The sequence below is a fragment of the Trachurus japonicus genome, chromosome 9 (genome assembly GCF_045865225.1).
Source record: "Trachurus japonicus isolate A0001 chromosome 9, Traja_1.0".
Classification (NCBI taxonomy): domain Eukaryota; kingdom Metazoa; phylum Chordata; class Actinopteri; order Carangiformes; family Carangidae; genus Trachurus; species Trachurus japonicus.
The window spans coordinates 9,531,735-9,559,175 of record NC_140915.1 but is presented as its reverse complement, the minus strand read 5'-3'; the positions used below and the strand labels follow the sequence as shown (position 1 = coordinate 9,559,175).

The 27,441-nt window shown below is 42.4% G+C and overlaps 1 protein-coding gene across 1 annotated transcript; it reads right to left on the bottom strand.

The window, feature by feature from the left end:
• Positions 1 to 1,209: 1,209 nt before the first annotated feature.
• Positions 1,210 to 27,330, bottom strand: prkg2 (protein kinase cGMP-dependent 2). Its single transcript, XM_085785882.1, has 18 exons — positions 26,772 to 27,330; positions 22,653 to 22,819; positions 20,617 to 20,730; positions 18,946 to 19,051; positions 17,680 to 17,743; positions 12,335 to 12,412; positions 9,998 to 10,092; positions 9,203 to 9,271; positions 8,851 to 8,949; positions 8,397 to 8,547; positions 6,919 to 7,055; positions 5,568 to 5,657; positions 5,143 to 5,284; positions 4,384 to 4,547; positions 4,164 to 4,286; positions 3,925 to 3,987; positions 3,257 to 3,323; positions 1,210 to 2,716 (listed from the first exon to the last, which is right to left on the bottom strand). The coding sequence occupies exons 1-18, from the start codon at positions 27,311 to 27,313 to the stop codon at positions 2,621 to 2,623; spliced, it is 2,367 nt and encodes a 788-aa protein (XP_085642008.1). The 5' UTR covers positions 27,314 to 27,330; the 3' UTR covers positions 1,210 to 2,620.
• Positions 27,331 to 27,441: the final 111 nt, after the last annotated feature.

Here is a 27,441-nt window from a genome sequence, read left to right as displayed (position 1 = left end):
CCAAATTTATTCCCATTGTCTCTCTTGTTAACCATTATCCATTTCATACAAGTTCAATATTTCTAAAATTCAGTAGCAAAACTTAGATGCATACCTCTATTTACATTAATCTTGGTTACTTAGTGCTCAAAAAAGTAGATATTTACATTTTTTAAATAAATGTACAGGTTTTTGCAGGATTGCACTGGATAAATGTAGTATGTGGTGAAACAGCCTAAAGCCTGTGCATAAAATAATAGCAACTACAGCATTTTTACCAAAGTTTAACATCTTTTAAAGGTCCTGTATAGTATAAAGGTAGATGCTCCATACAATATAAATGCAGATGCCCATGTGTAGTGTGATTATAAAGCAGCTTTAGGTCCTATATAGATACTGGGAATGTATCAAAGCCTCAGTCCACAGAGAAATGCACACAGCCTGTATTCAGAAACTGAGCCTTAAAACCAGCCGTCAGGACTTCCTGTCACTTTGTGATGTCACAACAAAGCAGTCACCAAGCTCCGCCCCCCACCACCTGGACCCACCATCCAACACTTGGTTGGTTTCTCTGTTACAACTGATACCTTCCATATAGCTGACAATGTTCAGTATCCGTATACACGAGGTTTAAATACGTTATGAGGTTTGTGTAAAACTTTATTTTGAGGTACAGTTCAGTCAAAATCCCACACAAATGAAGCAACGAATGCTGCAGCGACGTCGTATTAGTTGTAGGCCGACCTGGACGTTAGCATTGACTGTCCAAGGCAAATTTCCCTCCGGGGACAATAAAGTTTATATTGATTGACTGATTGATCACCCTGGTTCCCTCAGCAAAAAGTGAACAGGATTTTTACAGCAGTTCTGGGATCACTGCAGAAAATCAGATCATATATGACACATTTGATTCAGTGGGATAATCAACCCTGATGAACCACATCAAGGTTCCTTTACACCAACTACACCATCATCAAATGACTTCAACATCGCCTGAACTGATTCTCAATTTCAAATTTGATTTAAAGTTGTGCGCACATTACTGTAATTCATTCACAGAATAAAGCGTGAAAATGTCTTGATCGTCAGCCATCCAAACAAAAACCCCACAAACTTTGGGTTGAGGGAACCGTATGTGCTGAAATTTAAAGACTAATGTCCGGGTCCTGTGGCGCTCTGTTGCAGTAGAGTCGGTGTAATTGACATTTATTTATTTTTAAACACATCAAAATCCTGAAATCAGTCTTTATCTTAAGGCCACAGCTCATCCAGGAAACTCAGGTGCTTCCATACTGCAGACACACTGTACATATACTGTACACACACATTCACCTGTCAGTGTATATATACATACATATATATATATATGTGATATTTACAAAGTTCACTCACCCAGTTTGAAGGTTTACAGAAAGGAACACGTAGCTTGGATTGTATAAATTGTGTATTTTTCATGATTGTGCTTTACAGTATACAGTATATACATAGACACATGGTGCACCGTCCACTTCCTGTAAACCTCAAGTGTTTAAAAGTGGAAAATAAATGTCTTTTTTTAAACCCTGACCCCCTCATACAGTAGTAAACCCAGAGGGTTTTTCTGCTCTTCGCTGCTCCGCTCCTCTTCCTCCTCAGCGCCGCAGCCCGAGCTGAAAACTCACTTTCTGTTTAAGAAGCCGGGAACCGCAGAGTTGACTCAGCTTCACAAAGGTAAATATTTCTTCAGGTCAAGCACCGTACCGCGAGACGCTCACACTCCATAAGTGGAAAAGGTGTTTCTCTGTGTGTGTGTGTGTGTGTGTGTGTGTGTGGAGAGCGACACTGTTAGCACAAATTCATTTGAATGTTTGGCGAGGGTTAGACGAGCGTGTGTTTGCCCTCCTCGCCACCACCTCAGCTCCTCAAACAAACTGCGACAAACCAGAGGGAGTAAATGCAGTAGCATCTCTAAACCACATCTGGAGCCATCGTGTGGACCCAGATGAAAAAGAAAAACAGATTCACAGGCTTCCGTAGATTCATTAAGGGATGTAGAGACATATAATACTAGAGAGATGAGACACGAATTTACTGCACAGTATGTCTGCTTCTGTCTCAAGGCCTCTGTCAGTCAAAACAATAACAGCAGACCGAGCTTGGTGACATGGTGTAGCAGCGTGGGATCATGGGAGTTATTATCTTCACCACCAGTTGTATTGGGATCCCTCCATCATTCTGGAGTTGTTCACTGACGTCTCCTCTTCAATCTGACCAGGTGATTAAAAAGCTGAATTAAATAGTTTTGCGTCAAAAATCTGTGTCATCTGAAGTGTATGAAATGTGGAATTGAAACTGTTGTTTTCTTTCATTAATTCTTGCAGGTTATAATTGTCGAGTCTGTTACGATGCAGAGTTTATCTCATCCCCTCTTAAATCATCCAGAGTCCCAACTGCAGCATCAACATGGACTTGATCCCTCACTGGCTTCCCATCCCATCCCACCACCACTGTGCCATAGCTGTGTTCGATTCAGGTGAGTTTATCCACTGCAGCCACACACACAGAGGTGACATCAGGTTGCAGCTTTGCCCGTTCAGTTGTTTTTTGGTGTTGAGGATGTGAAATCGGAAGGAGAAACGGTGACAAGATGGAGCAGAAGGTCTCAGAAGTCCACGTCCCAGCCAGACAGCTCGTCAGGAGGACTGTCCTCGTCCGGAGGGTAGCTGTCGAAGTAGCTGTGATCCGTCGGGCCCAGGAGCTGTCGAGGGAGAGGAGATAGTAGGACGGGCTGAGAGATTTTTTATAGAGATACGTCAAACCACCTAAACTCACAGTGACAGTTTTTGTCAAGTTCATATCTTCTACTAGAAATCAACAATCAGGGGTTCACTCCTGCATCTGTGGGCACAGAAATGTTTTGTCCTCTCGTCTAGGGAGCAGGTAGAGCTGCTGCACACTCCTGACAAACTCTGATACAAACCAAAAAATCTCACTGTAAAAATATTATCGAAGTATTTTAATGGATTAAATTCACATACACACAGGACAGATATATTTTAATGCCTCAGAGCTGCAGGGATATTGTTTTCTTAGATATGATATCTCCATAATGCCTTAATGAAACTTCTTCAGATGTTCCACAAATGTCCACTTGGACCCGACAGGGAACTGATTTTGATTTTAATGGTAGAATGTCAAAGGTCAAATTCAATGTGACCTCACAGTCCCTTTGAATTTGGCACATATGTTCACTTTGGATGAGGTGAAAACCCTTTGGATAAATATCTGTACTACTTACCTCTCTTTTGAGTGGAGATGGTAGAGTCCTGGCCTTCAGTCCTTCCCAGTTGAAACCATTAAACCACCTACAGAAACATCACAGTTAAAAGACGTACACAAATACTCCTGTTTTAAAAATGCATACCTTCAAACAACATAGATATCTACACATACAGTATATATTCAATAGGGATGGACATATCAAGCAAAAGCACTATTCCAAAACCAATCGGGAACTATTCAACCATTCTTCAAATATTTGACACCCTGTCTTGGAATCTAAGACTCTCTGTCTTATATAAGATAAGATAAGATAAGATAAGATAAGATAAGATAAGATGTGAGAATGGTGGTTTCCTTGATATTGTGACTTTGTGAACATTTTCCCTCAACCCTTTTCTCTGGAAGGATGTATCTGTATCGGTATCTGTATCTGAGCCTTCAAATTGTCGTCATGAAGGACAATAATCCTGATATGGTTTGATTATTAAATTCAATAATGTAATAAGTCTTTTTGAATGCATTCCTCATGCTCATGCTCGCGTGCACTGTGCTCAGTGATCATCTAATTGCTGAGGTCACAAACCTCTGGTCACATTCATAATGTCCAGTTAGTGCTAATTTGTGCAGCTAATCTTTCCCCGCTGAGATCAGCAACACAGTGAGTCAGTTCCAGGAATACTTTACCTGTGCTTCTTGATGTCAGTTATTCCATTTTTCAGGTTGCCCAGTCGCTCCGAGGGATTTCGCCTGTAAAGTTCAGCAGAGCGCAAAATGAACAAATTACTGTATGTGACTCAAGAGACTTTGGTAATCTACTCCTGCATGGTCCAAACTTTGAGCAGATCTAGCTGCATGTAAGGGTCTCAGTTGCACTTCAGACTGGATCACATCGTCACATCTAACTTGTTTTCTAACTTGTGTACCTGCAGAGTTTGCGTATGAGGTCCTCAGGTCTCTTGGTGATCTTCTTGGGGAAGTCCATCTTCTCAATGCCTTTTAAGATCAGAGTGTAGGTCATCATCTGGTCACTCCCTGTGAACGGAGGACTGTGGGACGCACATAGGAAAGATATGTCATGTCTCAGTCTACGTGGTAAGTTTTGGTTGACACTTTTAAGTCTTGCTGTGGACTGGATCTACAAACCTGCCAGTGAGGAGCTCGAACACCAGGATCCCCAGAGACCAGAAGTCCACACTGAAGTTGTGGCCTTTGTTGAGGATGATCTCTGGGGCCACGTACTCCGGGGTCCCACAGAAGGTCCAGGTCTTTTGGCCACATCTGATCTTCTTGGCAAACCCAAAGTCAACCTGGGAAGAAGAACTGATAAGTTCACTGAGGAACGATGTCGTCTTGGCAGCGCCTGGGGACGGACTCACTGTTGGAGCCAGACTCTAGTGGTCATTAGAGGAACAGCAGGTTCTGGTATTTCCATGTTCATACCAAGGGGGGAGTTGTGGGTTCTACAAGTGAAGACCACTTCCGTGTTCAAAAAGCTGAAGTACCCCGGCGGCCTCTGGGGGCTGGCTCCAGAAGGGAGCAACTCCAATTGAGCCCCATGTTAAAATAGCCGACTTTACAGCTTAAAAAAACATATTTACAGCCTGGTACATTTTTTTTTTTTGGTCTCTACCGATAGTTTCTACCCCCGCACACACTCTGAGGGGGGTGAATTTTTTTTAAACTCTACCGTTTTACTATGATTAGGTTTAAAATTCTCGCCAATTAGGGCGCGAAAACATTGAGTGACAGGTCCGAGCGGCTCCGTGGACAGCTGCTTCGAGGCCAGTGGGCAGGTTCTCAGCTGGTAAATCCAACATGGCGCTGTTCATTGTCCTGGAACTTGTTGTGTCAGTTGTTCCATGTCTTCGAGATACTTTCAATGACTAACAACAACACACTCACCAGTTTGATGTACCCCTCGGTGTCCAGCATGAGGTTCTCGGGCTTCAGGTCTCTGTAAAGGACGCCTTTGCGATGGAGGTAGTCGAAAGCCTCCGTGACGCAACCGACACAGAATTTGGCAGTGGGCTCATCGAAGCTTCCCCTGCAGACGAGACAGAACGTCAAGTGTTTCTGCCGACAGGGAAAAGGTCAGCAGCTCCGAGAGCGTCCGGGAGGCTTCATCACACGCACGCACCTGAACCCACTTCCAGACTTCCAGCTCTCGATGCGAGACAGGGTTCAGTCTGAGCTGCTCCCTCATTAGACGGTAACTGACACTAACACCATCACTTTACGCAACAAGCCGGTAACACAATTACACCGCGACTGATGAAATTATGTTGTTGTTTTTCGAAATGTATGTTTCAGAGCTCTGTGTCTCCTACCTGTCTCTGAGCAGACTCCAGATCTCTCCACCCAGACAGGCCTCCAGCAGCATGTACACATACTTGTTGTCCTTGAACGTCCGGTACAGTCTGCAGAGAGAGGAAGACGCAGGAAGTAAGTATCAAAGCAAAAGTATCAATGGAAAGGAATCAATGTTCTATTGCTCTGCATGTTCTTTATTAGTCAATATTTGCATGTTTAGCAATTTTCAGGTCAAATATATGTTAGAGCCACATTGAGTGCAAATAGGAAATCTTGAAGACATGAAAATATTTTCAGCGGGACCAGAGGAAATAATCAATTTTAAGGATATTACATGCTCTCTAAAAAAGAAAAAAAGTATCTGAAACAATATACAACCTAGAATTTTGAATTTATTTTCAGAGTCTTAAAACCCATTTTTATTCCTTGGCTTTCAACTCAGCATGAGACTCTACCTCTGTTTTAGCGTTTTATGGTCTGTTTTATTTATTGTTTTTATTGGTTTTTATTTGAATTGTCTTATTTAAATTGTAAATTGTTTTATTGCTTTTAAATTGTTTTAAAAGCAATAAACAATTATTATTTTATATTTATTTTTCTGCTAATTGTTTTATTTCCATATGTTGCATTATGTACAGCACTTTGTTTCAGCTGTGGTTGTTTTAAAGGGCTTTATAAATAAAGTTGAGTTGAGTTGAGTTGAGTTATGACCGTATCCCCATAATTGTTTTCCTCTCAGTGTGACAAGTTAATAAAAACTCCTCTGGATCATTATTGTAATCTACTGCAGTGGAAAATCAAACATTTAAAGGCCTAATTTCTCTAATTGTAGCTTAATGTTTGATCTAATTTGTCACTAATTGGTACTTGCGGTGTGATTAATTGTTAAAAGCAACTGAGGAGCATGTGCAGCTATTATATCACCCTGCACCCTGCATCTGATCCTAGATCAGTGAACATGAGAGCAGATTAGAAATATGAAGAGATAATAGTTAAAACACATGGAAAGAAGGTGAAATAATCACAGAGAGAGTGTATGAAGAGGACGTCGGTGGGGGGTTCAGATGTTGAAGAATGGCTTTAATATCGGAGCCTGTTCACTGCATTCAGTGAAATTGGATCATCAGTAATCTCACAAAAGGCAAAGAAAAGCTGCTGCTGCAATATTTCAGAACAAGTAACTAGATTTTCACAGCAGACGTCTCAATATCCCGCCGCCGCCCTCCCCTACCGAGAAGATGTAATCTGCTCGAGCCCTCCGCTGTGATCTCATCAAAAACTAATAAGCGCCGCGCTGGTTTCTCAGACTAATGGAGCAGGGTTTCATCACCGAGGATAAGAAATGGAAATGTGTCTGGGACGACGCACTTGACGACAAACGGCGAGCGCGCCTCGGCGAGGATCCTCCGCTCCGAGTGGATGTGCTCCTCCTGTCTGTTGTCCACCACATGCTTCTTCTTGATGACCTTCAGGGCAAAGGTGATGTCCTTGCCCTTCACCTTCACCTGCAGACGGCAACAACAGAGTGAGGTCACCAGATAACAAGCGTTTACAGCAGACAGATGAGGTCCAGTAAACTCACTTCAGGTCTGAACCTCAAACAACAAATTGACTCAAGTAACATCACATGGGAAAACTGATCAAATTTCCCATAATTCCCTATGGGGTCATAATAGGTTTTACACAACTGAATTGCCGTACTACTCACCAAAGAGAACTTATTTGACTTTGTAGAATGATATTGTAAAATTTTAAGATGGTATTGACAAACCAAGATGTGTGTTAGCATACAGGCTAATAATAACACCAACAGTGTGAGTAGTCAAAATTAGTAAAATTAAAAAGTAAAATTGTAAACAAACATTTTTTTCTAGATGGCAATGATTTGTTCTCACTAACTTCATTGTTTACGGCTACATTATCATTGGGAGACCTGCTGATGAACTAACTAGCTTAATTAGCAAACAACAACCTGGCTAGCCAATAACTTGGCTATCTTAAACAGTGAAGCAAGCTAGGCTAAGTTGCTAATACCTTAAGTTATTAACTGAGATAAGTAGGTAGCTAGTCAGGTAGGTAGCTAGTTGGGTTGGGTAGGTCGGTCGGTAGCTGGTTGGTTGGGTACGTAGGTAGGTTGTTAGGTTGGCAGAATGGAAGCTGCTTGGGTAGGTAGTTTGGTAGGTCGATAGGATGTCAGATAGGTAAACGGTTTGGGAGGTAGGTGGGTAGAGGTAGGTAGGTAGCTGGTTGGGGAGCAGGGCCTAGGAATTCTGGGCCCCCTGAAAGTATACTAAAGTGGGCCCCTGCCCCCTGACTTTTCCACTTTTTTTCATAGACTACGTATATGTATTATCATTTCTTATTTAGCCTACTTTGTTTTGATGCTAATGCAGCATTACTATGAGTATCAGTCAGGGTCTTATGCAGAATAATTCAGTCATACAAAGATTAGACTGGGATTTTTGTGGGCCCTACTGGGCGCTGGGCCCCTAGAATTATCATCACCTTTCTCCCCTATACAATGGCCCTGTTGGAGAGGTAGGTTGGCAGGTAGGTAGCTGGTTGGGTAGGTAGGTCGGTAGGTCGGTAGGATGTCAGGTAGGTAAGTAGGTTGGTCATTAGCTGGTAGGTAAGTAGGTAAGCAGGCAGGTAGGTAGCTGGTTGGGGAGGTAGGTAGGTTTGCTGGTAGTTGGCTGGTTGTTGGGGACATAGATAGGTACTAACTAGTCAGATAGGTAGCTAGTTAAGTAGGTAGGTAAGTAGGTAGGTAGGTAGGTAGGTAGGTAGGTGGTTGCCCAGTCGGTCGGTCAGTTGATCTGTCGGTCGGTTCATCTTTCAGGTCTTACCAGTTCTACACGTCCAAAGCCACCGACGCCGAGTGTAGCAACGACTTCCAGGTGGTCGAAGGGTCTGGACGGAGAGAACACCGACACCATCTCCTTCAGCTGGAGGACGTCAGGAGACAGCGGCTGACTCTGGTGGCGTGACACCGACCGCCTGGATGGAGATGAAAACATTAAAGACGACTGGAACTCCAAGCAAAGGTGTGTTTGGTTTCTGTTATCACGACTTATATTCTCCCTCTTTCATAAAACCTACAAACATCAATGAATGAACAGCCTTTGTTCATTGATAGATGGATCATTAAAAGAATCAAATCTGCCTGACTAGGGTTTCATCCGCTTTATTCTGCCGGCACCACTTCTCCAGAACCACTCCACACAGGTTTTAGTATTTGATCCATTTCTATAAAAGCTCTCTGTTCAGATCTCCGGCCTGAGCTTCTGGCGCCGCGCCCACCTGGCATGTCTCTTCTTGTCGTCACGATCGAGTGTTGCCACGTAGCCTTGGAGGTACTTCTGCAGCTCATTGAAGGTGCCCACCGTCTGATCAAATGTCCTGGAAAAACAAAAACCGCACGTCAACAATAGAGCCACTGGAATGCCAGATGTGATATACTTCACAAACCCCCGACTTTGATCCTACTGAGATAAAAGAACAAGGAAGATCACACCAGCACAATGTAGATGTTTCTCTCATCACAGCGCAGGGTAATCGGACGACACACCGGACCTTTCATCTCCAGAGGTTTTACTTTAAAATGATAATTTACAGAACAAAAGTATGCATCAAGAAACATCCGGATACTCACTCTCTGTCGATGACAAGGCACTCCACCCCGTTCTCCTCAGCCACGATGTTCGCTGACCTGACATCATCACTGAGAGACAGATAGATGGACATCACAAACACATTTTTGTACATAAAATGAAAGCGAATCAAATCAACATAAACACATAACATGTGGGATCATGGGAGCTTCTCCCAGTTTGGATTCATCCAGGAGCGTTTAACCTGGAGCAGAGGTCTCCAACTTTCCAACTCAAACAGACCAGGTGATAATAATTATTATAAACACAGAAAAAGCTATTTCACAAAATAAAGTCAGTGTTTCACCAATGCCGTACGACATCTGATAACTCATGGACCAGATGTACAGGAGTTTTTTGGGTTTTTTTTTTTTACCAGCAGCTGGATTATCAGACCAGGAGATAGAAACTGGTTTCACTTTAGACATCAGTGATTCAGCAACAACTTTGGATGTTTGAAGTTGAGCTGTTTGATAGTTACTCGGCTTTTTCCTCTGATGAGTTAAGATCCAAAATCCTTTAACTCGTTAAAATATATAATTGAAAGTATTTAAGATTAGGATTTATGTTCACAATGTGGCTCAAAACTGGATGAATGTCAATTTTTTGCATTGAACACACAATGCCAAGAAAGTAAAGGAGTGCACAACTAAGGTTTTTAAATATTTATAATACAAGATTTAGTCATTTTTAGACATTTTATATCAAAAGTTACTTGATAAAACTTAACTGTGGCTGTTGCGTTGTTGTTTATTCTCAAGGTGACAACACACATCGGTTAAATGAGTAGTTTTTACCTTATGAGCGCTTTCTCTCCAAAGTATTCTCCCTTCTGCAGCGTGTTGATGATCTGCGGCACCTTGTGGGCCTCAGTCATCTGAGTCACCTTCACCTGCACAACACACAACATCTGGAGTTTTAAAGCCTCTTCACAGCTTTGGCTTCACATCTGCTTTCAACTGGTTTTACAGTTCAAATAGTCAATGTGTTTTGGTTAAAGTATCATCAGAAAATCCAGAATTCATTTGTAATTCAAAAACACAAAGAACATTATGCGCTATTTACAAAACCATAACAGAATAAAAATGTTTATCCAAAACCAATCAAACCATTTTTGTTTGTTTTAGCATTTTTTTTTTATAAATCCTTTTTTTTTTTAGTTTGTTTGTTTTGTTTTGAAAAATGAATTAGAAAAAACATAGATTTTTATGTTATTTTAGTTTACGTAGTTTGGAAATAAAAATGTGTTGAGCACACGATTTTTGGTTTTTCTTTTAAAAATCAAATAAAACTACATTCATTTGTATTTTTGGTTTCAACCAAAATAACAGTGTTTTGTTTGTAACTTAAACATGAGTCACAGAAATTGATAATACTCAAACCATATTCAGTCATGATAACAGTTGTTAAAACAGTAGTGGCGTCATGAGTTTGTGAAGCGTTAAAAACCACTGGTCCATCGTGGCCATGGTCACTCGTCCCACTCGTGGCCACACAGTGACATCACAGTGACATCACAGCCTTAACGTCCATGGAGCGTTTTAACTAAGTCTGCCGTTTGACCTTGGTGACCTTCACTTCCCCTGTTTTTCCTGGTGGCTCTCCAGAGTTTATCCCCTCCCAGGTCGGCTAGTGAGCTAGTTGAAGAGGGGGGGGGGCAACACAGTGGAGCCATTTCCTGTATTAACCCCCCCACACACCCCTTCACCGCCTCACCCTCCCTCCCAACCCAACAGCATGTGTCCTTCTCTGGTTGGGCTAGCTTAGCGCTGAGGAGCCGCTGTCTCATAATGGCATTTTCAAAGTCCCCAGTGGACGCTGTGGCCCCTTCTCCATCTCCCCTCGCTCCCCGGTGTCAGGTTGCTCACTTATCAGACAGACGGGTGGAGGATGTGAGTCTGGGGGCGTCCCACTCCTCCCAGACTCTCGTTGTTTTGGTGGAGCATTGGGCAAAACTGGTTTGTTCACTGCAAAAATTCAAAATCTTACCAAGAATATTTGTCTTATTTCTAGTCACAAAGAGTAGACAAGGTCTAAAAGGTTTAAAAGGTGATGTGTGTGGTCTCCTTTTTTGCCTTTCTTATTTCTAGTCAAAATGTCATTTCTAGTCCAAATAAATCTAATTATACTTAAAATAAGACTCATCACATTAAAAAGTAACTTGTTTTTAGACACTTTTTACTTTTTTCAAGCAAATTTTCCACTAGAAAAATCTGATAGTGGAGCAAGTTTTTCTTTCTTATTACAAGCACAAAAAACTTGCTTTCACTGGCAGATTTTTCTACTTATTTCAATTGAAAATTAGTTTGAAACAAGTGAAAACTGTCTAAAAACAAGTTAAGTTTTAGGTGATGAGTCTTATTTTAAGTGGAAAGAGATTCGTTTTGACTAAAATTGAGACATTTTGACAAGAAATAAGACAAATATTCTTGGAAAGATTTTGAGTTTTTGCAGTGTTATTGTCATTGTCTTTGATCTATTATTTTGATTATAGCTTTCATGCATGAGATCAATATTGCAGTCTTTGCAGTGTAGAGCTTTATTCACACTAAAACGAGTCCTGCAGGACTTTTTTTCTGCAAGCAGCGTCCTCATTAGTCCAGCAGAGACATCGTGCAGCATTGTGTGACCAGGGAAGTAGAGGATTTATTATTCTGTCGTGGTAAAGACAGGATTACGGCTCGTGTCTCCGGCCCAAATGAGCGCCATTGTTGTTGCAGAGATTGAAAATACACCGTCAGCAATCTCCACAGCTCAGCTCAGCCCAGCCCGACTTGGGTCGAACACATTTTCATTTTCTCTTGTTTTCCTCGGCGGCTTTTTATTCACTCAACTGCACAATTATCTGTTTTTTAATTAAGAAGTCTAACCTGAGAGAAATGAGTTTATCTGTGTTCAGCAGAGACTGTGAAGGTCACACGATGAGACGACCAGACAGTCAATAACACTTCAGACAATAAAAGACACAAACAAGCAGCACAAACTGTTCAATAGTTCTCCACTGTGGTCGGTTCGAGAGGCAGATCAGTGTTTGGTTCAGGACTGGAGGTAGAAAAATGAATCATGAAGTGAACTAAACAGTGTTCGTGCTGTTTGTTTGTGTCGTCTGTTATGTATAAGACACATTACGTCACCTTCCCCTGCGCGATGATGAAGAAGGTGCTGCCCTCCTCTCCCTCACGGATGATGTACTCTCCCTTGTCGTAGTATTCCTGCAAGGGGGGAGAGAGAAAAGGGGGGAGAGAGGGTGTGTTAGTGCAGTGGTTCTCAACTGGTGGGTCGGGACCCAAAAGTGGGTCGCGGACCTGTTCTGGATGGGTCACGGACAGCTGGTCAAAAAAAGTAAATATTTAATGAGCATGTGATGTTGGATATGTCTTTTATTTTGAAATATAACTTATTTTGAAAGGCACACGACACTTGCGCACATGCAGTTGCATCTCAGCATCTCAGTTTCTTATTATTTGCTCTGAATGCAAAGATATCAGTTTCTTATTAATGTGGCCTGAATGCAGTGAAAATACCTTGTTTTGTTTTGTGGGTCTTTATTTTGTGCAGTTTGATATTTATTCACTTCTGTGAACATGCTCTGAATGCAGAGATGCATTAGAAGTCAAATATATCATTTTGTTGGTCTCCATTTTGTGCAGTTTGATATATTTGTATTCACTTACATGCAGTTGTCATGGTAACTCCTCAGTTTCATTCATGTGCTTTGAAATGCACTTTGCTCAATAAAGAGCTAAATTAGTTTTTAAAGGCTTTTTTTTTTTAAATCTTGGTTTAAATTCTATAAAAGTGGGTCGTGACTTAATGACCACGGGAAAATGTGGGTCCCAGAGTGAGACCAGTTGAGAACCCCTGTGTTAGTGGGCATTGGGTGGGAGACAGCAGTCAGAGCTGAACCATTACATTGATTTAACCATCGACCGGGTTGGTCTAATTCCTGGTAGCCGGTGCCCCTGCGGGAGGAGAGCCGGAGTTCAGCCGTCGATGATGTTCTCTCTCCTCACTTGAGCCTCTCGACCTGCCGCTCAGGACGAGGCGTTCGGGGGTCGTGGGGTTAATGACGCATTAAAAATATTCGTCAATAGTTTATCAGTGTTTTCGGTGTGTGTCACGAGGGTCGTTAGGATCGCGTTCAGTTTGTCAATGTTTGCGGTTCACTCAACGGTCTGTGTGTTAAATTAACTAAATGTATACAAACTAATTTCTTGAGCACACATCAGTAAAAAAAAAAATATATATATATATATATATATAAATAAATAAAAACATGTATCAATCAGATTTTCGCAGAGGTGATCAACTAATCAATACAATAAAGTCAATTATGTATCATTAGCTTCAAAGGTGTTTCCAGTCTACTCTGTATACATCTCCTTCTATCATTTCAGCACTAGTTCATTTAAGTTCATTTGCTGTTGTTGAGCTCTCAGGGCCACCGTAGACCTCAGCATTGTTGCCACGGTTACCTGAAAGTGAACACATTTATTTCATTGTGATTTTTTTGGCCCATTGCCATAATCCCTATAGTCATTGTAGGTTTGTTACCTTTAATTGTCGGTGCAAGCTATTTTTAGAACGGCGGAGCAGAGCCGTGAGCTGCTCAGAGCTACGCTACGGAGGCTCATGGGATTTCTTGGTTTCCCTCATCAAACTCATCAAATACACAATCCAACAACTCCAAAACGCTCTGGTGGACAAGTTGTGACCTGCACATTCACCACGCTATGAGATAATAACGGAACTTTACCAGACAGAGTTGTTTTAGAGGGAAATGCAGAGACTGCTTGATGAAAAACTGCCCCCGACGGAAACGCGCATCAGCGGTTTTGCATGAATTTGCCTCTAAAACAACTCTGTCTGGTAACGTTGTGTTATTATCTCATAGCGTGGTGAATGTGCAGGTCACAACTTGTCCACCAGAGCGTTGTGGAGTTGTTGGATTGTGTATTTGATGAGTTTGATGAGGGAAACCAAGAAATCCCATGAGCCTCCGTAGCGTAGCTCTGAGCAGCTCACGGCTCTGCTCCGCCGTTCTGAAAATATCTTGCACCGACAATTAAAGGTAACGAACCTACTGCTATGACTATAGGGATTATGGCAATGGGCCAATTTGCCAAAAATATCCCTTTAAAGCATAAATTCTGAGTAACTGAGCTTTACCTGAAGGGGGCGGAGAAACACAGAGACAGGAAGTGATCAGAAATAAACCTTTACTGTTTCTGGTTAGAATCAGAAAACACACTCCAGTTGCTGCAGAGTAAAGATTTGACTGTGAGTCGGTGTTTGGTTCAGTTTTATGAGCTTCATAAAGCTGAACGACGTGGATGAATTAAACACTGAGGTGAACAGTGTGTTCCTCTCTCTGAAGCTGAGTCAGCGAGCTGCCAGATCACCTTCCATTCTAAAGCTTTTAGGTGAGGTGAGACAGAACGAAGGTGACCAGGATGATAACGGCCGTCCGTTCTCTGGGACGGACGCCAAAACCTACTCTACATCCCCCCCGTCCTCCACCTCCTCCTCCTCCTCCCAGCTGAGACAACCAATCATGGCTCTGATCCATTCGACTGGAGATGACCGCGGTGAGAAGTGAACAAACAAATCAGGGCAACCAAAGTGGCGTAAACACGTGTCCCTGGCTGTTTACTGTCCAAACTCTCGACACAAGTGGCGTTTTCCTCGAGCGTCCGAGCCTGTTTACGTCCGGTTTGACGCCCGGAGACGACGAGCCAGGGTTTTGTTTATAAAGCCTGTCGGGATGATGCAGTGGCCGTTGGAGGAGAGCGACAGGGGTTGAACTGAAACCTCCCCCACCCCTCCACCTCGTCTCTTCTGCACCGTCACCTTCCTCTGCTTTGGTTTGGTTTGATCCGTGTCTGTGTCGTCCCATAAGGTTCTATCTCTGTTTAGGGTAGTTCCGAGATATTGAGCATCAAAGTTCCAACTTGGAACCTTTGTATTTTATGAATAACTAATCAAAAAATGTTGAAAATTTAAAAATAACACCACACAGGCATTAACAGACCACTAATGGATGATATTATGCAAAAAACACAGATAGAACCATATAATTCTAAGCTCACGCATGATTGTCAGTGACAGTCAGTGGAGCAGTCACAGCTCATCCTCAATCTGCACATCTAAGTGGAGGAAACACAGGAAGAGCTCGACCTATTTTTAAGACGACCAACAGCTCCCCTTGAAAGCATCGTGCCGCCTTCGAGGAACTGTTAAATATCAGTTTTGACACCAGCACACGTAAAAGAGTCAAACTGGGGTCAAATGTGTCAGTTGCAGTTTGGTTACGATGGCCCTGAGGGCTCAGTCCGCATGGTACAAAGTCAGAAAACAACTTTCCGGGGACACAAAAAGTTGACGGACTGACTGAGTGACTGACAGTGTCCCATCTGTCACCGTCAGCAGTGAACTACACATCAGGACCATCAAGACGTTTTCCTAGAGGTTTCACAGTCGTTCTGACCTCGAGCTCTCAACTTCACCAGCAAAAATATAACAAGAAAGAATAAATGGACCGACCAATCAGATCCACTGATCTGGCAAATAAATCTAATGGTGTGCAGCAATCCAACCTATAGCAGCCGTGTGTTCACAATTTAAGAAGGAGAACACGTGACACATGCAGCTAAATCATTCTTTGATTTTTGTGTTTTGTATTTTGTGAATTTGGAGAACTTTCTTTTACCCTGGTGACATCATTGCCAAATTTAACCAATGTTTTTTTTTTAAGGGGAACTATGCAAGTCCGGTCTTTGTTTGCTAACCCTCTTCCCAGCCATGTGCATTTATTTTTAACAACGCCAATGAGAAATCAATCCATGGAGCGGTGGATAACGTTATTTATCATCTACCATGTTACCATGTAGAGTAGAGTAGAGAATACTTTATTCATCCCGAGGAGGGAAATTCATATTAGTGTAGTAGCTCACAGTAGTCTTATCTGTCATAAACAAGAGATTACGGGCTATGGGATGCGTTTGGTGCCACGAGAGCCTCCATTCTCCCTCGTTACAAGTAACAAGTCATTTATTTAACCATCACGATTACTCCAAAGCTGTTTAATTAAGGTAAATATCTTGCATAGTTCTTCTTTCAGCCTCTAAAATCAGAGGTCTGTGTGAAAACAGTGACCTCAGGTGGAGTCAAAGTCTGTTTAGAATATAGAATCTATAGTTAGTAAGATTTCTTTTAATGTTTTTTCACTTTCCACCCACATGAAAACTCAAGATTGAAGACGATTATTTCTAAAAACTCAGAGATTTGAGAAAACTCTGAGTTTAGGTTAGGTTCCTGAACGTCACATCACAGTATGCAACAGAAAATGCTTTGACGTCAGGTGTGTGACCTTCATTTACTGTGAGATCTCATAGATAGACAGAGCTCCACGTTGTGTAGATAAATACGATCTGGTGTGTACGATGCTGTTATTGAAAACAGAGAGGGGAAAAATCTTTGTTGTTCAAATGAGCCAACTTCTACGTGTTGTGTTCGGATGCATCGTAGGATCATCAGTGACTGAGTTGATTCTTATTTCTCTATTTTACGTTTTCACTTTCAACAGGACTCGTCTCATTTCTCCAATGAATCGCTTCAATTCAATATCCAGTCTGCACTAATCAGACCCAAAACCTGTCACAGAAAGTCTCTCTCTCTCACACACACACAAGCAAAACACACTAAATTCCATTCTCCCACTGTTTGACAAGAAGCTTCAATATTATCTGGCTGGTTCTCCATGAACATCTGCACCACTATTAGGTTACAGCCCCGCTCCCCCCTCCTTTCCACTCCCCGACAGCCCCTCCCTCCCCAAGACTCGGCTCCATCACCAACGACGATGACTGACTGTGTGTGAGGAGTGAGCGAGGAGTGTGAAGCAGCGGGGACGAGCGAACGACCTTCAGGTTTTTTCGTTGTGAAAAGACGCTGAGAAAAGCTGTTTCTGACCCCAAAGCCGTTTTTTCTCATTCGCTGTTGAAATACAATGCTCGTGGCGGAGAGACGGAGGAAGCTGCTCTGCTGCACGTCTCAGCACACACACACACACACACACACACACTTTTCCGCACTTGTGTGTTCTCAGACCAAAAGCCTGTCACTGGCACATCTTTTAGAAATCACTCGTCCCCCATTTGAATAAACACCTTCTGGGGCCTTGGTCAAATAATTATGGTAACAATATACAGCGGCCGGCGATGACAGGAATAACATCGGCTCTGTTCATCAACAAGTTAATTTGCGAGGTCTCGCCAACTGGAGGCAGAGCGAATATGCTGACACGCAGTAATGGTATATGGCCAAATGGTAATGATATTTTGACAGCAGCTATCTGCAACGGCCGGGGCTCCCACGAGCTGCCAGAAGGGTTGTGCAACGCCGAGGCAGCAACGAGCACAACGAAAAAGTCAAATTGTCCCGCCAGTGGAGTTACACAGAGTTTGACAGAATGACTTACCACCTCCAGGCAGTCCACTATTTTGCTTAGCTTGTCCTCTGGTAGATTAGCCAGGAGTGAAACGCTGACAGGAAAGACAAAACACACATGAGCAAACATTCAGTTCTGTATCTGCAAACAGTCACACCATGCCAGGGACATTTTCAGCACATCTACATTCAACGTGTCAAAGACGTCAGGTTAATGCAGCACTTTTATAAACAGTGTAGTTGATCAAATTGTTCGTGAAGTCAGAATTATACAATCACCAACTTTTCTTTTTTTTTATAGGCTACTTTGATTTGCACCACATTTTACAGATTTCCCCCTTAATGTCGCACATGTGGATTATCGGTAGGTGCTGCAATTTACAGATATCATCCAAACGTCTCATATGCAGAGAATGAATAGATGCTATAATTCACAGGTGTCCCCTAAATGTCTCATGCAGATCTTGGTAAACTAGAAAAAGAAAAGTATTTCCAGCAGGAAATGCGTGTGAATGCTGAAAGGAGCTGAACGCTATTGCTGAATTAATGCTGAATGTGCAAAAGCAATGCTGAATGAGCTGAAGAAATTGTTGAATCAAAGCTAAATTAGCTTAAGAAACTGCTAAAGCAATGTTGAAAAAGGCTTTTGCTAAAGCTGAAACATAACTTGTAGTATGAGATGAATGCCTTTGCTTTCAGCATTCACACTAATAATACAATTAATACAATCAGATGTCCCACGAATGTCTCATATCCAGATTTTATACACTACAATTTACAGATGTACTTTAAATGTTTCACGTGCAGACTACTGGTAGATCCGAAAATTTGCAGCTGACTAAAACATCTCAAATTGAAACTGTCAGTAAGCACTACAATTTACAGATGCCCCCTAAATGTCTCATATGCAGATTTAAGGTTGATACTCCAATTTACAGATGTACTGTAAATGTCTCACATGCAGACTATTGGTAGATCCTAAAATTTGTCAGCTTACTAAAACATCTCACATCTAAACTATCAGTTAACTTTTTACAATTTACAGATGCCCCTTAAAAGTCTCATTCTCATATGTAGACTTTTGGCAGAAGCTACAATTTACAGATGTCCCACAAACATCTCATATGCAGACTAACGGTAGATCTGGTTACTTGTAACTAACTTCTGAACGTCAAAAAGTGTCATTCTCAAATAAACTTTTGGCAGATGCTACAATTTACAGATGTTCCCTGAAGTCCTCATATGCAGATAAAGCTACAGCACACGTCATCCACTGCTAGCTCATCGTGATGCTAACCTGCGCAGGAAGTTGCGGTACTGTTCGTGTCGCGTCTCGGCCGTCCTCCTCATGATGTTCTGAAACACCTCCCGGTCCAAAGCCCATGTCCGCACTTTGTTCACCGCTGTAAAAAAAACACAACAACAAAACATTCATCACAGACAGTGGGACATAGTTTCAGATTGACCTACTGACCCATGACCTGATTAGCAGATAAACTATGAAGGAGTGTTCACCAGGAGAGACATGTCAAACTGTCAAGGTGTTTCCAGTTCACCCTTAATATTATTGAGGTCACCCCGAGGGCTCAGCAGCCAGTCAGCTACTTGGTTAAATATACAAACCTAGACAAAGAGCACTCTCACAGTTCATGGTATTCACTCTACAGAGGTGAAAACCAATCAGAATGCAAAGCTGTGGATATCACGCAAAGCCTTTGTCAACACACCCACACACACACACACACCCACACAAGCTTGTTTACTTCGCTCTAATGGTGCATCTGATTGTCCCGCTGTCATTATCGGGCGAATCCTGAGCTTTAGGAAGTCATGGAGCTCAGAGGTGTCGGATTACAGAGAAGATGTGATGTTGAAGGGTCTTCAACAGGATGGGAAACACACAGCGCTGGGCACAAAGGTCAGTAATCTAATGTAACAAAACGTGACAACTTTAGCATCTTTTCAGCTCAATATCTTAGTAACCTTCGATATCTGCATACCGGTAAACATGACTTCTTATTCTAATTTTTCCTGTGGTCAAATGAAATTATGTTTTTACTTTTTTTACCTCCATTTTCTCACCAGTTAAAAGTCGCTAACGAAGCAACAAGGACGAGAATCCCTCACTGGCTTCCCTCCAACAAACACAGCTGCAGTTTTTACTTCCTCTTCATGTCTTGCTACGATAAACAGTGGTAGGTAAACACGTCTATTTAAAGTTGGAGTGGTATTACTGACACAACTGTGTTCAGATCCTTCCTTGATCGTTGGTTTCTTATCTGCACAGTCGTCCATTTTCTGGGAGCCATCTTGGATCATATTTTCCAGGCAGACGTCTTAACACATCTAAGGTTCTTACCAAAGTGTTTCTCCACTCGCTAGAGATTTGTTTTGTGTTATTAAACGGACATACACTCACTCTGGACTTCTGAACAGTGGCTTGGACTCAAAACATTGTTGGAAATACAGTTGTTGCAGATTTGTCCACTGCACATCCACGGTGGGAATTTCCCTAGCAACTTTTTTTCCAATCTTGGTTTGAATTGTCGCCCCCATTTCCTCTTGTTGGCAACAGGAGTGGCGCCTGGTGTGGTCATTTGAGTTACTGTTGCCTTTCTGTCACCTTGAACCAGTCTGACCATTCTCCTCTGACCTCTGGCATCAACATGGATGTTTATTTTCTCTTTTTCTGGACACTGTACAACTCTAGAGATGGTTGTGAGATCAGCAGACCCTTTTTCTTCCCTGTTCTGATGCTCGGGTTTGAATTTCAGCAAATCGTCTGCACCATGTCTACATGACTAAATGCAATGGTTTGCCATCATGTGATTGGTCTGTTAGATATTTGCCTTAATACGCAGTTGAATAGGTGTGTCACAGTCCTAATTTGGATTATTTGTCTTATGATATTTATGATGTTTCCCTGAGATCTGTGGTGGCGTATAGCTCAGGTCTGTCGAGTCTTTACCTCGCACCGAAGCCGTCCGGGTGCAGTTGTACAGGATGGCCAATTCCCCAAACGTGGTCCACACCGTGATCGATGTGAGCAGTTTGTTGTGCTGAAACACGTCCAGCTTCCCGTCTGTAAATATGAAACAAGGACGATCAATAGTTTGTTATGAACCCACATTTAGGACACAGACAGTGAAGAGACACAGGAGACCGGAGAAGGACACGTGCTGCGGACAGGAGCTAATTAACACTGCGGCATCTGTCGGGTCAGTGAAGACAGAGACGACAGACTGGTTGTGATTTTCATGGTGTCAGCAGCAGGTGGAGACAGACAGAAATAAAAACACCTGCAAACAGCTGCATGACTCAGCAGAAACACACCTGCAGGTTTCACAGCTTTACTATGATTCTGAGACATAATAATGATGCAATAATGATGGAATAAAGGCAATTCCTGCTGAAATATACACCACTATCTGCAAACAGGTGACTGGTTTTAAAGGTACAGTGTGTAATGTAGTGTATTATCCACCTGATATTCTTTGCTTAAATGTTGAGAATTATTATCAACACATCAATATACCACAGTAACTTATTTGGCTTTTTATTAGCAAAAATCATATATTGCTTTCATAAAAACTTATTTATGGAAGTCTAATCACAATTGCGTACAAATGAGAGCTTTCTCGTAGCTTAGAATGAGTTGTTTACAAAGACAGGTGGCGGTGCACCCAACCGAAGCTGCCATGTTGCATTGTCATCTTTGAATACGGCAGCCAAAAATCCCTGTGTGTTGTCGGGGGCGGGGAGGGAGGAACAACTGAAAAATGATACATAGTTTCATTTTTCAGTTGTACACACGTTTGTTTTCACTCGCCACACAGCTGACAGGGTGACAAGTTTCCATGACTGGAAAAAGACGCGCGTGACATTATGTTCAGGCTACATGACTCAAGATTGGAAAAATTAGACTCTAAAGTATCGATAAACATTAACAACAGAGACATACGTACGCAGTACATAGGTTATTTGTAGCGTCGCTCATTTTGTTTAATAAACGGACTGCTCCAGTTTGGCTGTAGCCGCTAACGAAGCTAACGGAGCTAATGGAGCCAAGTTTTTTGGTCCTCAGAGGCCACCGTCACTTTGCAGACGGAAGGGGTGAGTATGAGCGAGCGCTGCAATCTAGTTTCTGAACGCTAGATGTCACGGTTCCCTCCCCATTTTACACACTGGACCTTTAATGGTCTGACTGGGTCAAAATATGAAGCTGTGGTAAATAATTAAAACAACAAATTAACCTCTTGAAAATAATCACTTTTTTCCACAGTGAATGAACGAATGCATTAGCAGTTTCAGTTTGAACACTACTGATAAAGGATCAATGGATCAAAATTGGATAAAATCAACAGATAGAATACCTAAAATGTAAAATGTGCTCTTATCAATTCCCATCACTTCCACATCATGTGCTTCTTTAAGCCAATAAGGAGTCAGCAGCCCAAACAAGACTCCACCCACTGATGAAAACACCTGTCGACACCGTCACATGTTCCTCTAGCTTCTCATTGGACAGTAAGTGTCATGTGATGTTTAACCACAGTTAGTCATGACGATGATGATGCACTGCAAAAACTCAAAATCGTCGAAATAGTTGTCTTATTTCTAGTCAAAAATGTAATTTCTAATCAAAACAAATCTCATTATACTTAAAAAGTAGCTTTATTTTTAGGCACTTTTAAAAAAAACTTTTTTCAAGCAGATTTTCTCTTTAATTAAGTAGAAAAATCTGATAGTGGAGCAAGTTTTTCTTTCTTATTACAAGCTCAAAAAACTGCTTCCACTGGCAGATTTTTCTACTTATTTCAAATAAAAATGTGTTTGAAACAAGTGAAAATGATCTAAAAACAAGTTAATTTTTAGGTGATGAGTCTTATTTTAAGTGGAAAGAGATTAGTTTTGACTAGAAATGAGACATTTTGACAAGAAATAAGACAAATATTCTTGGAAAGATTTTGGGTTTTTGCAGTGTGATGATGATGAGACCCCTACCTGCCAGAACGAACAGGTGGTTGCCCGGCTCCCCCTGCTTGATGACGAACTCCCCCTGCTGGTAGGTGCACTCGTACATGCACTCCACCATGTCTTTGATCTGCTGCAGCTCCAGCCTCTTCAGGTACTGGTTCTTGTTCAGGGCGTCCGTCAGCAGCTTCTTCACGCTGTCGACGACACAGAGCACAACCAGTCAGGTGTTTGAAATTTGAAATAAAAAAGAGGGTTTGATTCCCGCTTCCTCCGGTCCACATCATGTCAAAGCGTCTCTGTGCAGGATATTGAACCTCAGAGCGTGAGAGAGATTGAGAAAGTGCTGTGTGAGTGCTCCTCAATGTGGTTTGTAAAAGTGAAGCTCTTTATGTGGTCGATAAGAAAATGTTCAGTATAAGTGCAGTGGATGAACTCATATGACATCACAAAGGGAAACAGGAAGTGCCTATTCTTTTCTACTCTATGCTTCACCCCCAGTCACTAATCAATCAGTTCCAGTTAATTTCTTACATTTCTATGCAGACGACACACTGTTTTATTGCTTATCCTGTAAAGCACTTTTTCACTTTAGTTTAGAAAGACGATTTATAAATAACATTTAATTAGTTTACTTTCCTTTTCCTTCCTTCTTTCCTGCATCAACCATCTGAAAATATAAACATCCTCAAAGCTGTGAGGAGTGTTTCACTCTTCCTACGTTTTTACTTTTTACTTCTGGAACTAGTTGATGTTGACTTGTTGGATGTTTGGATTGGAGCTGCTGCTGTCTGTTTCTGTCTGTGTAGCTGCTCAAATCATAAAAGTTTTTAGAGTTTGAATCAAAGGCAACTGGATTTCTTTTAGGTTCTTGAAGATGTTCCACCTTCAATCGGTTCTTCATTTCTAAACCCTCTGGTGCTGGGTTTTTCTGAACATCTAGGCTACGTCTAAAGCAGATGGGACGCTCGTCTGAGGATGCAGATGTTCATGTTGTGGACAGAGATGACAGATGTTTCAGAGACCATCTTTGTTCATCTGGAATGACCATCATTGCAACAGAATAAGCGGCGGCTTACGACAGTGATCATCACCTAAAACACAGTCTGGAGCTCCTTCTCTGGTGGGTCAATGGTTCTCTGGAGGTTAAATATACCCACAACAAGTGTTTAGAGGTGAAACATCTTCAAGAACCTATAGAAAAAGAAGTCAGATTGTCTTTGAATCCAGCCTTTAAGACTTAAGACTGAGTTTCCTCTCAACAAACAACTGTGACGCTGTTAAATTCTTTCTCTGTGGTTCGATTCCTGAGCCACTGCGACGCCCACATCCACATTTCTCACACAAACGATGCCCGTTCGTTCACAGCCTCTGGTTTCCCCTTCAATGATAAATCAAGTTTTTTTTTTTTTTTTTTTTAAATGTTAAAAAACATAAAATAATCATGAGCTGTCAGAGTTGAGCGCTGTGCATTTTAACAGCTGCGGTGAGAGGCCTGTAAGAAGACGAGGAAGAAGACATCACTTGCTTCGGGGAGCAGTAAAGCAGTGAGGGTTAAGAGCCCCGGCTGAACGCAGACTGTAGATCACGGGGGCGGGCGGCGCAGGTGGTGGGTGGTCTGTTTATCCACCTTATCGTGCGCAGTAAATTATCACTCTGGGCTTTATAAAAACACCAGAGCAGATGACAAGCAGCTCTTCATCTTCCTCTCCTCCCACCTGTAGCTGTGTCATTACTCCATCTGCAGCTGAACACTTTGAGTCTTCTCCTTCTTCTTTCTTTCTTTTTTCTTCTTCAAAGGCCCAGCCTGCATGAGAGGGTCCCTGAATGCCTCATCTCCATCGGCCTGGGTTATATAATCCAGCCCGGTGCTTATTAGCGACACATGTTTTAACCATGAGGATTAGATTGAGAGACGGAGACTCGGCACGCTCACATTTTATTCACTGCAGCGGCACCAGAGGAACAATTTGGCTTTCATGTCGGAAAAATACAACACGACTTCCTGCTCTCATTAGATAATTCTCTTTCTCTGTGTCGTCGTTGCCGCTGCTGCTGCTGCTGTTGTTGTTGTTTCTCGTCAGACACGAGCTGGTCTCGTCACGTGACGTGAGGTCGCACATTCAAACTGGATCTGATCCCTAATGAATCTCTCCTCACTCCCTGCTGTCACGTCGCCAGAACAGAAAACAAATGTGAAAACACGACTGATGAATTTGGCTCTGAGCTCGTTTTTGTGTTTGTTCTCATTGAAGCTGCAGGGGGAGAAAATAAAAGGCTCGATGCCACATCAGAGGAGAGGATGTGGGTGGCATGTGTGTCGACCGGCCTGCAGAGCAGCCAAGGTAAAGTCAAGAGGTGTTTTTTTTATTTTTTTTTATCTGTTGGTCATTACTGATCCACATTTTAGGTTTTGTCTGTCACCTAAAGTAAACAGCACTGATATGACTGGTTTCATTTGATTTTAAAACTTAGGCTCAAACACATATGAAGCGTTCAGGGCCTTTAGGTCGTCTCAGGTGAACTGAGATCAGCTGTCATTGAACACATCACTGGAAAATCAGATACCATGTTTTGCATTCGTAGCTCCTGGTTTAATGTAATTGTTATGACTTAAATTGATTCAAAATAGTTTTTATTGATTTTTAAATCTTATCAATGCTCTGTTATTTAAGTCACTTATAGCTACTGTGTATAATATGTGTCAACTTTACAAAAACATGACCTCAGAACTTTTTCTGAATGTGTTGAAAGATTAGATTTAGATTAATATGACACCGCCTCTCCTTCTTTTTAATTAACTAGAAAGCTGATGTGACTTAGGTTGGAAATGTGTCACCCATTATACAACCCTTTATTGTCCAAATATATTTCAGCTTTCTTGTTTTTATTGTTTGTAGTTGTTCATTGTTTTATACCCTCATAACCGTCATGTGACTAATAAAATAATCAACATAAATAACATGTATACTGACTAAATATCAAATATCCCATTGTCATTAACCTAATTCCCCTCTTTTTAAATGTGAAAAATATCTTCCCTGCCGTACTTTTATTTTATTTTATTTAAATATGCAATAAACTGAGATTCAAACACAAAAATAAACAGCAAGGGAATAAAACCAACATCTGTTTAGCAGCGCAGTGAGTGAGATGAGACCAGACAGCCCATCATCAACATCAAGCAGATCAGTGAAGTGTCAGTACCTGCTCGCAGCCACCAGGGGGCGTCCTACACACACACACACTTATTATTTACCATCTCCTGATGCAAGTGAACTATTCGCTTCCTCAGTTTGTTGTTACTGTCATTATTGTGAATTCCATCTTAATATAAATGATACTAAATGTCCTTTTTATTTCTTCTCTGTCCCTTTTTAACGAGGTTTGGGGCCTTAACGCTCCCATGATGCAGCATTTTGAGATCAACTTACTCCCTTAATTTGATATAGTGTATACTTGCTGGAGGGGTGGGGCTTCACAGTGACACAGAGGTGGAAGCACAAATCAATGAAAATGCAGGAGAAATTAAATTTCATTTGATGGTGGAGGGTGAGGGTGGAGGTGGAGCTCCGGTTTAACTGGAAACACACTCAGATTCAAGTGTTTTACTCCGGCTCCTTTCTCTCTGTATCTTCTGGACAAAATGTATGAGGTATGAGGTTTTATCCAAACCTATAAACACTGATCTGGGTTCAGTCTTTTGTTGAATGTGGCTGCAGAGATCTGCTCCCAAGATCTGGGTCACAGTTTGACGGACACCAAACTGGGAAAACCATTTCTTTATAGAGACGCAGCAGAGTGAGGTCCTCATGAACCATGATAATACCATGACGACAGGCCACCACTGTGACAAATCTTTTATCACCATCAACACTAAAATCTTGCTGCCCACCTTCCACCCACTCCTCCTCCTCCTCCTCCTCCTCCTCCTCCTCCTGCTGCTGCTGCTGCTGCATTTTTAAAGCTGATCCACAGAGATGGACTCAGCCTGAGGGAATCAAGGACCTTTCACCACCTGCTGTCTGCTTCCTTTCCCCTCATCTTGTGTTTTGCACCTTCCTTAAAAAAAAAAAAAAAACAAGAAACAGAAAGAAAGAGAAAGACAGAGAGAGAGAAAGATAGAGAGAGACCACTAGTACATCTCACCTCGCGTCCTTCGGTACCCGGGCGTTCTCGAAGGAGAACTTGGGCAGGCCGCTGGAGTCGTAGGTCCTGGACGTGGGCTCGGCCGACACCCCGGCCTTGGCGCCTTTCCGTCTGTTGAGGGTTTCCTTGATGCGGACGCTGAGGTTGGGGCTGCCCTTCCCCCCGGTTCTGATGGACGGAGGCCTGGATGCCAGACTGGCCGAGGCCTGGGCCTGGGCCTGGGTCTGGGCCGAGCTCTGGTTCCTCATCACGTCCTGCAGTTTGCTGAGCTGGATGCACTTGTTCTGCATCTCCTCGCCGAGCTCGGCCAGCGCCCGGGTCTGCTTGACCAGCTGCTCCTGCAGACCTTTGACCTGCTGCTCCTTGGCGCTCAGCTCCTCGTCCTTCCTCTTGCCCTCGCGCTCCAGCTCCTCCACCCGGGCCCTCAGGGACTCCACGGACCAGTTCTTCACGCTGCCGCCGTGGTGGTCTTTGTGGGCCCGGCCGTTGGAGGAGCCGTCGGCGTGTTTGTACCTCTTTGATTTCATCGAACCGTTGCCCATGATGTTGGCCGCCAAGAGACTAAAAAAAATCAAGTCAATATTTGGTGAGGATGATTGAGAAAGTGATCAGAGGGCAGCGGGCTCGTCCATCCAGCAGCTCTGTGACATTTAGGTCTTCACAGGACAGG

Coding starts and splice junctions, on each gene's coding strand:
- prkg2 (XM_085785882.1), bottom strand. CDS start 27,313: ATGGGCAACGGTTCGATGAAATCAAAGAGGTACAAACACGCCGACGGC. Junction 19,052..20,616: donor CCGGACGGCTTCGGTGCGAG/GTAAAGACTCGA, acceptor TTTTTTTTACAG/CGGTGAACAAAGTGCGGACA. Junction 7,056..8,396: donor GCTTTGGACGTGTAGAACTG/GTAAGACCTGAA, acceptor TGCCGTCTGCAG/GTGAAGGTGAAGGGCAAGGA.